This window comes from Sus scrofa, chromosome 5, assembly GCF_000003025.6.
Source record: "Sus scrofa isolate TJ Tabasco breed Duroc chromosome 5, Sscrofa11.1, whole genome shotgun sequence".
In the NCBI taxonomy this organism is placed as follows: domain Eukaryota; kingdom Metazoa; phylum Chordata; class Mammalia; order Artiodactyla; family Suidae; genus Sus; species Sus scrofa.
Window position 1 is genome coordinate 51,394,943 of NC_010447.5, and position 16,769 is coordinate 51,411,711.

General features: G+C 37.3%; 1 protein-coding gene across 1 annotated transcript in view; it reads left to right on the forward strand.

Annotated features, from left to right (window-relative positions):
• Positions 1,042 to 16,769, forward strand: part of LOC100621352 (sulfotransferase 6B1-like) — a 30,357-nt gene continuing 14,629 nt past the window's right edge. The window contains exons 1-3 of the mRNA XM_005655662.3: positions 1,042 to 1,279; positions 3,084 to 3,268; positions 7,610 to 7,736. Of these exons, the coding sequence (XP_005655719.1) occupies positions 1,135 to 1,279; positions 3,084 to 3,268; positions 7,610 to 7,736 (457 nt within the window). The 5' untranslated portion in view covers positions 1,042 to 1,134. The remainder of the gene's footprint in view (positions 1,280 to 3,083; positions 3,269 to 7,609; positions 7,737 to 16,769) is intronic.

Genomic DNA, 16,769 nt, shown 5'->3' on the forward strand with positions numbered 1-16,769 from the left:
ATCTTTTATTAGATTTATTTCTAGGGATTTAATTTTTTATATCATTATAAATAATACAGTTTTTCAAATTTTATTTCTCAATATATTATTGATACAATACATAAATACAATTTTCTCTCACATATTACCCTCTTAATCTAGCAACCATGCTCAATTTACATATTTGTTTTAATCATTTGTGGACTCTTTGGGTAGTTTTTTGTATATAATCAGTTAATTCTGCCACTGTCATTTATATCTTTCTCCTTCAATTAGTTTTTGTGCTCAACTAAAATGCTGATTATTCTACTTTTTTTGCTGAACTAAAAAGCTGATTATTTCTTTGTTGGTGTACATTTCTTTTTAATGTTTAGACAAGCAAACCAAAAAGATTCAACTGTGGTTCACTGAAGTAACTGGACACTTCATTGTCATATCTAATTGAATCCAGAATATAACAATATTGGTGGCAAAAACTAAGAATGACTCAGACAAGAGTTTATTTAGTTCAACCAAAAACTTCCTCTGTACATCAAAGCTCAAGATATTTGTTTTTCTGGCTTGGATTTCCTGATTCCCATGTTATCTTTAGTACTTTTTATTTAATGTGTTTCCTGTAAGGTTTATCTTTAGTTACAGATTTATTACCAATTCCTAGAAAAAATTATATTTTCTTACTCCATTCCTCTTTTTTTTCTTTTTTCTGAAATGCAATACTAGCTGCTTCCTCTACCATGTGTTAATATTAACTAGAAGACGTTCAAATTTTCCAGTCATTTCCAATGATATAATCCATTACAGCCACTAAAAGTCTCTCCTTATTTAGGCCAAAGGATTTGATGACCCTTAGTCCCTTAATATAATGATTACATTCTATAGCTTGATAGCTGTGTATGTAAACTATCTGAGTCAAGTTGGAGAGGATATTTTGTAACATATGTTATCAGCAAAATTCAGATAACATCATTTTCACAGTAGACTTTGGCTCGGTTATCATTTAAAAATTATTCTTGTGAAGAATTGCAAAAGGTATATATATTCCTCTAGTTGGAATGTTAGCTCAGTGAGCTGGGATTAAAATCAAGGACTACACTGGCTCTGTGCCTTGTGTAAAGATAGTGTTCAGTAAATACTTTTCAATTGATTTGATGAAGTATGTCATTCCAGAACCAATCAAGTGTTCTTCATAAATTCAAGGGAATCCTCTTTTCTACTATGTCTTCAGAAGAACTTCTAAATTCCCTGGATTCTTTTGATGCAAGAGAAGATGATGTGTTTCTGGTTTCCTATCCAAAATCTGGTAAAGCTTATTTTAATGTACTTTTTAAATGTAGAAGTACAATAATAACAATAATAATACATAAAATAGTAATTTTTATCAAACATTTATTTTGCAGTATTTTCCCACAGAAAACTAAAGTACCTTAAACGCTTATTTTAATGAAAAAGTTTGACATTAGAAAGCAAAAACATGGCTTTGAGAAAATTTGACTGGAGAAATTAGTTGCTATGCTCGTTTCTTTTTTATTCGTGAAGATATATAGATGTTGATGTATATAATAAGCATAATATCTATAACATTATAAAGTTCTCTTCATACTTTGAGCCAGGCATAGTGATAAATGGTTTTTGTTCAATTTACATGTAACGACTGAATTTATATAAATAGGTAAATGTTGGAGTTCCCGTCATGGCGCAGTGGTTAACCAATCCGACTAGGAACCATGAGGTTGCAGGTTCGATTCCTGCCCTTGCTCAGTGGGTTAATGATCCGGCGTTGCCGTGAGCTGTGGTGTAGGTCGCAGATGCGGCTCGGATCCCGCGTTGCTGTGGCTCTGGCTTAGGCTGGCAGCTACAGCTCCAATTAGACCCCTAGCCTTGGAACCTCCATATGCCGTGGGAGTGGCCCAACAAATGGAAAAAGACAAAAAAAAAAAAAAAAATAGGTAAATGTTTTCTTCTGGGCTAATAATAGGTGGCTAATTTATACCATATACAAACAACCATATGTAAGGCTTCCACTATACATATTAGCGACTGTAAATTGACACTTCCCACTAGCTGCCAGGAGGGTCCCTTTGGCATCACAAAATTATGTATTCTCTCTTCTTCATCAGAGTATATCAATATATTTAATTAAAATAATAGTTACCACTACCTCATGAGTCACTTTTACAGGATTATTATAATTATTAATATTTGACATTATAGTCTAAAATAGTCTTAAATTTAAAACATATAATGCAAAATAGAACACTAAATAACTCTAAATATTTATTCAACTGTAAATTTGTTAATATTGGGTCTAATTGGGATTACAATGAGATAAATGGAAACTAGGCCCAAATTAAACTCTTCAGGGACACAGCTTTCAAGTTAGCCAAACATCCTCCCCACCTAAACTTCCACTTCTCCACTCCAATTTACCACTGTCTACAACACTGGAGCACATCCTTATTTGTTTGGTGTAAACATAGAGTGGTGTTTCTTCCAGATATCGTGGTAGCAGGTTTGCATCTCCATGGTGTTTGCATATAGCATTCTTTCACTGTTTGAATGCTTTGGTTTGTACAACTACTAGGGGTTGGCATATAAACAAAAATGAAATTCAGTGCCTGTATTCAAGGAGGTAAATGGGGAGACAGCCATGAGTACAAGCAATGGCAACTCTGCTCTGGTGTGGGCTGCTTCCAAGGGATGGACAGGGTAAGCAGTTATGAGAAGCGAGTGAGGCCTCGGAAGACAATTTCTAAAAGAGCAAGATGCATAAGCTTGCAGGGCCAGTAGGAATCATGAATGGAAAGATCTGTGTGTTTGTGAATTGGAGAAGATACTACAAGTGAGTGGCAGCATAGAAGAGTATTTCAAGCTGAGAAAATGGCACACGTGGTTTTCGTAACTCTTCACCCTGTTTAAAATGTGACTCTTCCCGTAAAATGCATCAACATCTCAAATGTTTCAATGGGTGTCAAGAGAGAATAATAACTGTTTATACTAAAATTAAAGCATTCATTGCTTTTCTAACCTCATGCTAATTTTCTATACTCATTTCACTGAGTTCATTTAATTAAAAAAAGGCATTCCATTTTTATTTTCTTATGAAGGCACTCACTGGATTGCAGAAGTTATTGAGAACATTCCCAATGCTAGGATTACCCTAACACCTCCTATTGAACTGGGAGACATCTCCAAATTGGAAGAGCTAAAAACATACAGTGAGAGGAGAGTTATTCCAACACACTTGAGCTATGACATGCTACCGATGAATATCAAACAGAAACAGTGCAAGGTAAGTTCAGTGCTTAAGGGCAGAGGCATAAGAGTACACAAAACTGGACTTGGATTCTTGGTCTGTCACTTTCAAGCTGTGTGACCTTTGAAAATTGCTGATGGTGTCTGAGCTTTGGTTTGCTTAATTAATACAGAAATAATAGCACTCATCTTATACTATGTGACAAAGATTAAACAAGATAGTGCATGTATAGGTGTTACCACAGTATCTAGCTCATAAAATTTATTTTATTATCTTTCATTAATGAAAATCTGAATATTACATTGGCATATTAACCGTAATTACACTATGCGATGTCTCATTCTATTATAATCTGGTTCGAAGTTTTTTATTTTATTTATTTACTTATTTATCTTGCTTTTTAGAGCCAAACCCGTGGCATATGGAGGTTCCCAGGCTAGGGGTCTACAGCTGCTGGCCTACACCACAGCCACAGCAATGCCATATCTGAGCCGCTTCTGTGACCTACACCACAGCTCAAGGCAACGCAGGATCATTAACCCACTGAGCAAAGCCAGAGATCGAACCCACAACCTCGTGGTTCCTAGTCAGATTCATTTCCACTGCGCCACAATGAGAACTCCAAGTTTTTTTACTTTAAATATTGGTGTTTAGAGAAAGAAAAATTGCCTCAATAATATTATTAATTACTTATTTTTGCAAGAGACTATACAGGAAAAGAATAAAATATAAATTGTAATATAAAACATTAAAGAATAGGAGTTCCCATTGTGGCTTAGACAGTTAAGAACCTGACACAGTGACCCTAAGGATGCAGGTTCAATGCGGGTTAAGGATCTGGCGTTGCTGCAGGCTGCAGCATAGGTCACAGATGTAAGCTGAATCCTGCGTTGCTGTGGCTGTGGTGTAGGCCTGCAGTTGCAGCTCCGATTCGACCCCTAGTCTGGGAACTTCTGTATGCCACAGGAGTGGCAGTAAAAGGAAAAAAAAAGATTAAAAAAATAAAACACTAAAGAAGAGTTAGCTCGAGACATTTTTAAAGTTCTCACATTATTATTTTTAAAGTAACTTATAATTTAAAAGAATATTTTCTATGTTCACATATTTATTATTCAAATTTATGTTTCCATGGAGAAATGCATATGGAATAATGTTAAGTAGAAAGCGTATCTTAAATCCATATATACTGAATAATCTCAACTTAGTTAAAATATACATATACATGCATTTTAAAAGACTAGATGTAAATATATCAACATGCCAAGTGGTTTTCTGCAGTATGGCATTAGGGTTAAATTTTAACTTCTTTACAGATGTCTGTATTATGAAGAACTTTAAACTTCTGTTTTGATCAGAAAAAAAGAGGACCATAGCTGTAAAGCAAAGGCAAGATATATGTGTCCCCTGTAAATAATTTCCCAATCATGAAGCCTTTTTAAACAATGTCAGTCATATTCTAAAAAACAAAACAAATAAACAACAACAAAAAAACCCAAACAGGAGTTCCCACTGTGGTGCAAGGGGATTGGCAGAGTCTCTAAAGCACCAGGTCTCAGGTTTGACCCCAGGCTGAGCATAGTGGGTTAAAGGATCTAGCGTTGTCATATCTGCAGCATAGGCCACAACTGCGGCTGGGGTCTGATCCCTGGCCTAGGAACTCCATATGCCTTAGGGTGGCCAGAATATAAAAAAATTTAAAAATGCAAAACAACCCCCCCCCAAACAACCCTAGCAAATGTGCATAAATCAAAGCAGATCATCCAGGGATTATAACTCTAGACTACAATGTCTCTACTGATATCATCTACTCTTCCAAAATAAACACAAGCAGGGGCAAATAGCATGGATTTTTACTTTTATTCCAAGTAAATCTATCAGAACTGGTGAACATGTACTAACCTGATTACACTTTCACCCAATCGAACATTTTCATTTCAAAGTGACTGTCTCTAAGACACAGAGAGGAGTCTAGGCAGCTCAGTAATCTTTACTCTGGGCAATGCAGTAAGACTGATAACAAGTATTACCAGAGATTAAGCTGGGTTTATAAACATTACAACCACGACAAGCGCGGATGTTTTTTCTTTCATGAGCAAAGAGACTGAAATGCAGAAAGTTTAGGGTGTTTCTCAAAATCACCACACTTAACAGTCCAGCCTTAAAGTACAGTCCTTTCAGTGTCACCCTTAATGGGAACTGAGACTGTCTAGCTGTCCCTGGTCTCCCAGGAGGATGACTTGTCCTCTGTTGCTGACGGCCAAGCCCTGAGAACTTGGTGTCTAGACAAGCCTTAACTGCACCAGCCATCAGATAGTGAGTTCCTCCTCCAATCTATCCCTATTGGCTTTTTTTTTTTTTTTTTTGGCTTTTTGGCTTTTTGGCTTTTTGCCATTTCTTGGGCCACCCCTGCAGCATATGGAAGTTCCCAGGCTGGGGGTCGAATTGGAGTTTTAGCCACCGGCCTACGCCAAAGCCACAACAATGCGGGATCCAAGCCACATCTGCAACCTGCACCACAGCTCATAGCAACGCCAGATCCTTAACCCACTGAGCAAGGACAGGGATCGAACACACAACCTCATGGTTCCTAGTCGGATTCATTAACCACTGAGCCATGATGGGAACTCCTCCCTATTGGCTTTTAACCCTATTTGGCCTCCTATATTTTCTTCCTAACTTTAGTCTTTTTTCAATGTTTCCAAACTTTCCTATCTGAAATTTATGTTTTAGCTCATTGGATGATATTTAGTTAATATTTAATTTTTCCCTAGAGTACTATTCTACTTCCCCTTCATATCCCTCGATCCCCCTTTCATATTTTTTTATGATTTCTCAGAACACATTCTTAAGAATGTATTAGAATACATCCTTGTATATGTGTGTTTGAGTGTAACAGACATATGACATTATATTAGTTTCAGATGTACAACACAGCAGTTCCACATTTGTGTACATTGCAAAACAACCACCACCATGATCATGTAAGGTCTATTTATCTTTCGTCAACCTACATAGTTACAGAATACAATCTTTTAACCCTTTTGGTAAAATATGTATTAATGGGTTCCATGGTCCTTCCCACCAGATCATACTGATATGTAAATCTGAGGATTCTCCAAAGGCCCTTAAAAAACTCTTCTCTGTACCCCCTCCCCCCAAAAAATCTCCAACTGGGTGACTAAAGCTTAATATTCTGCCATGTATTCTTTTTGGTTGAGACAGTAGCTTTTCAAACTGTTGTCTCTGAGCCTTGGGGTTCTGCAAACCTGCCCAGGAAGCCTCAGGCAGTGAGAGAAAGCCTGCGGTGCTGGGTTGCTCCATCATTATCTCTTGGGATGAAGAGAAGATAATGGTGGGGGTAAAGGTGGCTCTTCATCCCCATGTGTCATGGTCTTTCCGTATCTTTCCAGTTAAGAGGAGCAGGTGCTGTTCAGGAGGGTCACACATAATACCTGGACTATGAACACAGTAGGGAAAGATAATTACGTATTAAACATGACTCAGTAAATTCTTATCTAAGAAAATGTGTCCACCCTGATTTTCAATGAAAATGCGAGTAGAATATTTGATAGTCATGCCATGTTGACCATGACTGAGGGCAGTCCTCTTCCATCCAGCCTTCTCACACTGGTTTCCTGAAGTTTCTTATATGCACCTGCACTCTCTGTCCTTCCTCATAAAAACCCTTGTCACACTGCACTGTCAGGAGCGTGTTTAATTATCTGTTTCCCTCACCTGACTGCAAGGTTTTCAAAGGCTGGAATCACTTCTGTCTTGTTCATTATTATATTCCTTGCCTCTGGAACATTGCACACTACCTGGTATACAGTAGGTACTAAATAAATATTTATGGAATCAATTAAATTGCATTTGCAGTATTTGTGTAAATTGGGAGGGTATCTCAGAGTCCCTGCTCTTTGGGAGATTAACTTGTAGAAAAAGGAATTCTCAAACATTAATCTTTCTATAGATAAGAATAATTTGTAAGAAATCTTTATTGTATGTAAGTCATGTTTCATAATACATGGCTATTAAAAAATTATTGTCCTACAAATGAGTAGGGGCTTCTTATATCTGTCCCTAAAATGATAGAATCAAACTTAGCACATAAATTCAAAAAGTACAGTCAGTATTGCCTGGGAACTTGTTAGATATACAAGATGCCAGGACTCAACTTCTGAATCAGAATTTGCATTTTAACAAGATCCAAAGATAATTCTCATGCACCTTGAGTTTTCAGAAACACTGGTCTAAGTCTGTGTTTAACAATCAGCTGAAGCTGCCAAAAAATTTGTGACGTGCCTAAGTAAGTCTTTTAGGAAATGTTTGGTATTGGGGCTATTTCCATCCAAAAATAAATGGATATTTTTTTAACAGATTATCTACATCATTAGGAATCCAAAAGATACAGCTGTTTCACTCTTCCACTACTACAGAGATAACCCTAATCTCCCCAGCATTGAAACCTGGCATGAATTTCTTGAGCTGTTCCTCAGAGGAGACGGTAAATATAACAAAGTATTTTATTCATAAAAGACAGGGAATATTTCTGCTCAAAATGAAAGCATTTTCCAAAAGCTCAAATGGATCCTGACTACTTATAGAAATACATTTGACTAGATTATTCTTTTGCTTCTTCTAAGCAAATTCTTTCTCACTGATGGGTAGTACATATTAGTCATGGCTTATTAGCTGGTTTTAATGTCTTCAGAACAGAGATGAATTCTGATCAAGCATTTACTTTTTTTCATATACCATCAGTCTTAGTGAAATCCGTATTCACTGATTGGAGCACAGTGTGATACAGCTGAAATATGGACAGATAGCTTGAAACATGCCTTCTATATGCCTGCACCAAAAATAAAACAAGACAAACAGGACACCTAGACACACAAACCACCAATTCCCCAGCTATAACAGATGTGAAAGAATCCATCACCTTGACACTTGGCGGGAGGTGATTTATCCAAAAAACACCACAAATGATGCATCATTTGAAGGAGCTGCCCAGAAGCACCTCTGACCTTTGGGGTTAATTCTTCCCCCCTGACCTAGTGGTGTCTGAAGCATTTCAAAACAAAACAAAACAAACAAACAAAACTTCCCAAGGCTTTCATTAAACAAAAATAATACACCAAGATCAGAATCTGGAAGAGGCATGAATTAGAAATGGTGTATTCCCAGAGGATCCTCTCTCTTACTGGGCTTAATTGCCACTTTCACTATTTTACTTAAAAATTGTTAAAATTTTACTTGTTAATTTAAGAGAGGCCACAGCAAGAGTAAGCTTCACATGAGGACATTAGAAACTCACTTGCAACAGGATTTATTATTTCGTTTGGAGAATATGCTGTGCTCACACTGTGTCAACTCCTCTTTCTATTTTCTTCCCTGTCTAAAGGGGCATATTTGGTAGACTCATCAGGTTTCAGGAATGACAGGTATCTTAAAGGTCATCTGGTTAAAACATCCACCTGATGTTTGAATCACCTTTACAATATCCCCAAGAATTGTGGAGGCTAAGCTTGAACTTAACCTTGACCACAGGTACACACTCTGCACTCCTGCCCCAAAAGTAACCCATTCAACACTGGTACTATTAAAATGTTTTTAAAAATCTTACCATGTGATATAGATTGTGTGCATACCACATGATACGGACACTCAGCTAAGTGCTATGCAAACACGATCTCATTTTATCCTTACTAGAACACAAGAGGTAGATGTTATCATACTCATTTTACAGGTGAAGAAAAAGCAGACTTTGGGAGGCCAAATATCTTATCCACAGATGCATAACTAATGAGGAGGAGAGCCAAGATTTAATCCAGGTGTTAGCTCCAAAATTGTTGCTCGGACCACTGTGCCAATAACTCAACCAGAAAAAACAAACAAACAAACAAAAACTGTCCCCTCCCCACACCCCCAATCATTAATTCATCTTCCACCTGATAGCCTTCTAAATATTTGAAGATAGTTAGCATGCCTCACTCTGCCTCCATTCCATTTTTGGAATAAGCAGAGTTTAAATACATAAATTATTTTTTAAAAACAGATCTGCAGTCTGCTTTTCCTCAAGAAAAGAAAAGCTGCATTCATCTCCAGTTATTCCATCCAGACTGTGGTTCACCACCCCTCTCTCACCACGGCATGATATCCAACTTGGCGACATCACCATTGTTTTGCAGTGCCCAGAAGGCAAAGCATCATTTGGGTGTGGTCTGAGTAGGGCCTGATCCTGTCCTAGAGATTCTTTGTCTATGAGGGCAGCCACAACCCAGGCTACAGGCTGGGAAGCAACCGGCTGCCACAGACCTCTGTGACACTGTCAGGAGTCATGGCAGAATATCTGGGGAGGGCAGAGTATAGTTGGAAAAAAATATTCCAGGTGATTCTTTCACACCATCTTTGGTGAGTTAATGGCGATTCTACTTGTAAGTATCCTATAATCAGGTAATTCAGGGAGGGCAAACTCTGTCACAATTCAGTCACTGAATCACTAATGCTTTACTTAAATTTATTTGCGTGGGAATTTGCCTTGTTACGATTTATAAAATAGGATGATTTTCCTGTGTGTGTGTGTGTGTGTGTGGTTATATGTATGTGGCTGTGTTTCAGGGATGTTCTTCAGTGACTTTTTGAGGGGAGGGTTATTTCTCTTGCAAAAGACATGGTGCAGTAGAAGGAACAGGCTATGGAGAGAGTTCTCTTGTGGTGCAGGTGAAATGAATCTGACTAGGATCCATGAGGATGTGGGTTCAATCCCTGTCCTCGCTCAGTGGGTGGGATCTGGCATTGCCATGAGCTGTGGTGTAGGTCTCAGACATGGCTTGTATTCCACCTTGCTGTGGCTGTGGCATGGGTGGCAGCTATAGCTCCGATTCAACTCCTAGCCTGGGAACTTCCATATGCCTCAGGCGTGACCCTAAAAACCAGAAAAAAAAAAAAAAAAAAAAAAAAACAAAAACAGGCTATGGAGACAGAAGAACTGGGATCAAGTTCTGACAATATTTTATTGCGTTTATGACTTTGGACAAGTAGCTTAACTGTTCCGAGGTTCAGACTCCTAATGTAGAATAGGACTAATAAAATTATCTATTTTGTAGAATTATTTAGAGGTTATAATTAGTAATGACTAAAGTTTGCAGTAGAAATCTACTCATTCTATTAGACCTAGATGTTTAAAGACGCAGAAAGACTCAAATTGTTTCCCATTAGGATGGAAATATTAGGAGCAGATATTTATCTAGAAAGATTACATTATAGCTGAGACATCATCATACCCTGTACCCAGTTCCAAACCATAAACACAAATACACATGATATGACAAGACAGGACAATAAAGATATATATATATGGCTACACATTTATCTAATCATCTGCTTTTTCTCTTTCAGTTTACAAATATGTTTTACTTTTTCAAATTATGTAACAGCTATAAATTGTGTTCTGGCAATACCCTGACAGATTAATAACACAATGAAATATTAGCATTTTACTTTTTCCCCCTCTAGCCCCCTCTCCAGTTTTGTATTAGAACTCTATTTCCTAGACCACTTCATCCCAGCAAGTTTTATTTTCTGCGCAGTTATCTATCATCAGAGTGGTTCTAGAAACTAGAAGCCAAGATCCTCATTATAACTGGATATAAGAGTGGGACACAGGGTTTGCGGGAAGCGTGGGAGGTTTGAAATAGCTGATATGAAGAAAAGGAGAATGCGTTAATGTGGGACAAATAGGTTTGCCAGGCAGGCCCTTAAAGCTGGAAAAATGAATTTGCAGTGTATAAATACAGAGTTGTAGAAATTTCTTCCCCAGAACCCAGCTGCAAGGAGAAAGAGAAAAAGAAGATGAAGTGCTATGGTTTAACACTGGGTACTTTTCTGGTGATTGAAACAGACAATAAGGGGACAAAAAAAGTTGAAGATCTTGGCAAGAAACTTATTGAGGGGATGAATAAAAGGAAGACAGTGAAAAAAATGGTCAGAGTAGGAGACTGTAGAAGCTACCTATTAAGATTTTGATTGAAATGCAGAATCTTCACTGACTATAGGAAAGAGATGAGAAGGCTGATTCCTGACTGACACAAAGATGGGTATATTTAGAGTATTGTATGCAAAAACTTGAGTCCCAAAGGAGCCAGCATTCTGTAGGAAGGAGTTCTGGACGTTGATAGGAAACAGTGAGATTTCTCACTCACTCTCCAGGCCTTAAAACACAGGTGTATCAGAAAGAGCAACTTCTATTTGAGGGCATTTCAAAGGAGTAATTCTGGATAGAGGGGCCGTCCAGGCATATGTTAAGAAGGTGGGCCATCCAGGCATATGTTGAGGAGGCCATCCAGGAGGTGATGGACTAATTCTATAATTACATGAAGACTGTACAGAAAAGCATTTCCCATAAAAGGAAGATTTCAAATCTGTTTTGGAAGCTATACTTTCTTTAAAGCCATAGGTCTACTAATGACCTAGCCTATGAGGATTCTGATTAAAAAATGAACTAAAACTGTAATTTCCTATATTAGTAAGTAAGTGACATTCAGCCAATTTCTTTAGATTCTTTTGTCTGGCTTCAGTCCTTTTGGAACAAAGTAGAGAATGAATTAGTCAATAGTAGAATAGCTGGCTCTCAAATTATGATCAGGATATTATGCAAAGTTTACTCTTAAGTCTATTTAGGGTATTTTGGAATGTAATATCCTGCTGAAAAACTCTTAACGGCAAGGTCAGCTGTACCTAATCACTGGGTATGACACAGGCCGCTAAGCCTGCTCAGCCCCTGGCCATAGAAGCACGTGCTGCCCTAACAGTATTAAGAGCTTCCTTAGCATTAGCAACTCTAGGCAGTGACATTCATCATGAGGGCTGGGCTGTGGCTACTGAGGAGAGGTGGAAAGGTAGGTTGAGATTGTGCATGGTCTGGGGGTATAGAGACTTCTTAAAATTCATGAGAGAAAATCAGTCTTGCTCCAACCATGTGTTTTGTGCCTGGGAAAAAGTTGTTCATTCTTAGAAGATAAACTTCTTAACAGTGATATGGTAATTCTAAGATAAAGTATTATGTAAGTCACTAATATAGCAATGAGATTGCTAATAACTGAAGATTGTTTCAGGGCAGCTCTTTTAAGCACCAATTCTTATTATACAGCCCTCTGGGCCCATGGAGTAGAAAACTGAGCTGACTCTGTAATGAAACCACTTTAGTCCTGGAAATTCTTGTTTTAAAAATACATTGTGGTCTCCCCCTGTATCCACCTCCGCACCAGCCTCCTTTCCTTCCTCAAGAGCTGAAGTCATGAAAAATTGTGGTTAGTTTGGAGTTAATTAAACTTCAATTTATTCAAAGATTCAATGTCATAAATGTATAATACCATGTCCAGAAGATCCTAATGGGCTTAATAAATTTTTATTAAATGAATCAACAGTCATCAGATCATTAGAAAATTTCCAGAACAGTAGTTCCTTTATGATTGAGGCATTAGCTAGTATTAAATCTTCAGATGATAAGGAAATGTTAATGAAAAAATTAATCAATAGTTTAAGAAAAAAGTGAAAAATTTTATTTAAGCCAATCTGAAGATTAAAACCTGGGAAGCAGTCTTTCAGAAAGCTCCGAGAACTTTTCCACCCATTAGAGGTCAAAGTAGGGTTATATCAATTTTGAGACAAAGAGTTGTACGTCAAATGACATGTTATTGATAGTTTACAAAATCTAGATCTACATGTACAGAGTGAGTCCTAAGTCATTGTAACTTTTTCCAAGGTTAAGAGAGAATGTTATCTCCTAAGGAGGTCTGGTTAATGCAGATGCACAATGTACCCTATAGGTGAGGGAGGAGGCCCAGAGGGGCAGAGAAAACTTTTATGTTTAAATTTTTCTTGTCTTGCCATAAGATAACAAATTTTATTTTATCAATTTCTTGCTTTTGATCATTAATCTTTCATTAGAAAACATTAGGCTTCAAATATTTGGTCCCTTGATGCCAGGGTGGTTGCTTTCCTGGCCTGGGTCCACCATGTTCCTTGATGTCAAGTATTAATAGCCTGATTCTTTCCATTTTGGGGGGTGGGTGGGTATACTAGTAAGATGTCTGGCAAAGAGTAACAGTCAATTCCAAGTTGTCCAATAGGACTTATGCCAATTTGCCTTACAGGTGCATTGCTCATGTTCATTAATTTATAGGGCACTATAGATATGATAGTTTCAAGTTTTTTAGATATCATTATCTTAATAGGAGTTGGTGATACACAACTTTAGAGGCAAGAAACTATTACTTTATAAGTTACCAAACTGTAATTACAATTCCCAATAGGAATAACAATGTCATTAGTAAAGACTGAAGCCAAGATCCTCCTAAACCAAACCATTTTCCTAGTATTTCCTTTAGGAAACTGAGAAGAGGCTCTTTCACAGGGGAAATTTGATCCTTCATGTGTCATAAGACAAATTACATTAGAAGACTCATCATATATAAAAATCCAACTTTCAGTATGTATTATAGCACCAAAACATACTAGACTTTTTAGGAGGTCTGTATAATTCCTAGAATACTAATAATGTTTACTCATACAATATAACCCAAGAAGATTTATCACCACTCATCTGGTAATGCTTCCCATGTAATTTAACATACCGAATAAGGCTAATTAGTTTAATATCTTTCCTTGATAAGGAGAGAAAGCAATGCTCTTGAGGTGTTCCAGGGGCCCTTTGGAAAACCCCAAAGTTAGCTAGAGGTCAAACGAGCTTCAATTAGAATTTGATCTTTGGGAAATTTGTCAGAAATCTCAAGGAGCTTTTCAAAACATTTGGTCAAATAGGATCAGAGGTCACTGTGGAATAACATTCATTTAAGCAAAATGAGAATAGAAGATTTCAGAAGCAAATACATAACTTTATAACAGTTACTTAAAAGGTATCAAAATTTCACAAATCTGTTATCAAAAGCAGATTAATATCCTAATAAAACTTTGCCCTCTTAACAGAGAGGAAAGTAAATTCTGGTTTTGTACCATTTTACCTTTAGGATGCACTTACTCAGCTAAATGTATTTGAATGTCAGTCCTGAACACACACAGAAATCCTTTTTAAAGATTTTTTTTTCCACAAAACCTATAACTTTCTACATCCATATTAATCTGTGCCTTATTTTCTTTTCCATTTAGAAATAACCAGCTTCAGGAGAAAATTATCTTCTTTTCTCTTAACGAAATGCATTCCATTCTTTATACCTTCTTTTCCTTGCATATAAAGATGTTTTCCTTTTTAATTTTTAGTAGTTTTAATTAAACAAGTTACCAAAATTCTGGAGAAACTATTTGAGGTAGACAGTTCTAAAACATAATTATCCCTAAATAATTCACTTGAAAACTCTTATCTGATTTACACTTAATTTCCTTAAAAGTTTCATTATATCAAGTTATTTTCTAGCTAACATTTTGTGACAGGAATAATAAGATCTTATTTCACTTCTAGTAGTTCTAGGCACAATAAAAAGGATTAAGCTTAATGTTGATGACTCTAAAGACAGGTCTGTATTAGTTAAACAAACAAACTGTTTTCATTTATTAAAAATTAATCCCAGTTCATGTGGTCCTGAAATTCCTTTGTTTTGGTTTCTTTTATAGTTGTGAATATTTATAAGTGCTTAATTTCCTTTAATCCAAATTACAAATTAATTTTGGAAATATTACACATCTACAATACACATATATGGATGCCTACAAACACACAGACAGAGATCCTATTGTCCTCATTCCAAAATTTCAGCCATAAATCAGGTACGAAGCCCATCAGTTATAAAAGAGTTTGGAATCAAATTGGGTTTCGGGCAGATAGACAAATCAAGGTCACCTGTTTAGATGGCTAAACCCCTTTTACTAATATTTATAGATAAGACTGACTCTTAAGACAAGATCCAAATTACTTATCCCCCTTTCGTCGTTGTTGTTTTTTTCCCCAATGAATTATCTTCCTAAAATTTGCATTTTAAAAAGATTGCCTAAATAAGAGTTCCTAGAGAAGACCAGGTAGAACATTTACCTCTCAAAAGCATAAGAGGAGAAGTGCAAGTTCCTCCTAGGAGGCCTTTTTTTCCTTAAAGGCTAGAATTTTTTTTCTCAATACTTATAAGCCTCTAGAGATAAACAAGGGAGATTTGGGGAGTTGCGAAAGGATTGGTGGGCTTTGGATTGTTTCCTGAATCACACTTCTTGTCCTGTAAAGACTAGATTAATAAAACAAGGACAGTTGCTTGTAGTTCCTCACAGAATTGGGTGGCCACCTCAATGATATCGAAGGACTAACATACTCATTCATCTATGTCGGCATGTTTTACTTTTCCTCATTTAGCTTAGGGGAGAGGACCAAAAAAAAAATCCTATCAGGATCTGAACATTTGAATTGGAATATCAGGGTCAGTTTAGTCAGACCTGGTGGCCTCCCACCCTGGTAATTCATTTACAAAAACTCATGAGGAGCCTCTCTGAGTTTAAGAAATTCTTGGAGTTTCCATTGTGGCTCAGTAGGTATCTCCATGAGGATGCGGGTTCCATCCCTGGTCTCGCTCATTGTGTTAAGACTCTGGCATTGCTGAGTTGTGGTGTAGTTTGCAGATGTGGCTTGAATTCCACATTGCTGTGGCTGTGGTGTAGGGCTGCAGCTGCAGCTCCTATTTGACCCCTAGCCTGGGGACTTCCATATGCCATAAGTGCGGCCATAAAAAGAAAAAGAAGGAAAAAAATTCTTTAACTACAGCCCTCAGTTCAACCTTGACTCTTGACTTGAAGCTCACCTATTGCCTCAGGTGGTCACATTCCTGACAGTAACCATTTCCACTCTCTTCAGAGTAGAAAGATAATTCAGACAGAGGATTCCTAGAATGAGTACTCAAATAAAGGAGGGTAAATAGCACTTACTTCTATCTTAAAGGGTTTTTCATGTTTTTTGTCTTTCATTAGCCTTCTACAACACATCCTTCAATGAAGCTGTTTTGGAATTGTGAAGGCTTTGGGGGCATACCAATTAAAATAGGCACAACTCAAAAGATCCAAGGAACTAGCACTACAGATATTTCCCTCTGCTAATCTGATTTTAGAAAAGAACAAAACTCCTACCACTCTTGTTTCCACTAGACCCTGCAAGCAGGTTTCCTCAAGATTGTGAGATAGGGTAAGAACTGACCTTCTGCAGTTTTCTGTCTAACTGTACCCATGAAAATCAGTTTGGGAGTCCCCAAACAAGCCCCATCTGGGCCCTTTAAGGGCAGGCTTTCCTTTAATTCTCAGTTAAATAAATACTTGCAAACATACATATACCCAGCTGCTATCCCTGTAGGTGCCATGTGGGAGCAATTTGGCCTTTAAAGGGCAACTTGCCTGTATCAATTTGGTAGCCTAATTCAGGTATGAGATATGACCTGGACAGCTTTCTGAGGACAGGGTGGTAGATTGGATATGTGCTGCTTCTGAGTCTAGATCCCCAAGTGTTTATCTTTGGATCAGTTCAACTCTTTTATGTGTCTCAGTTTCTCCCGCC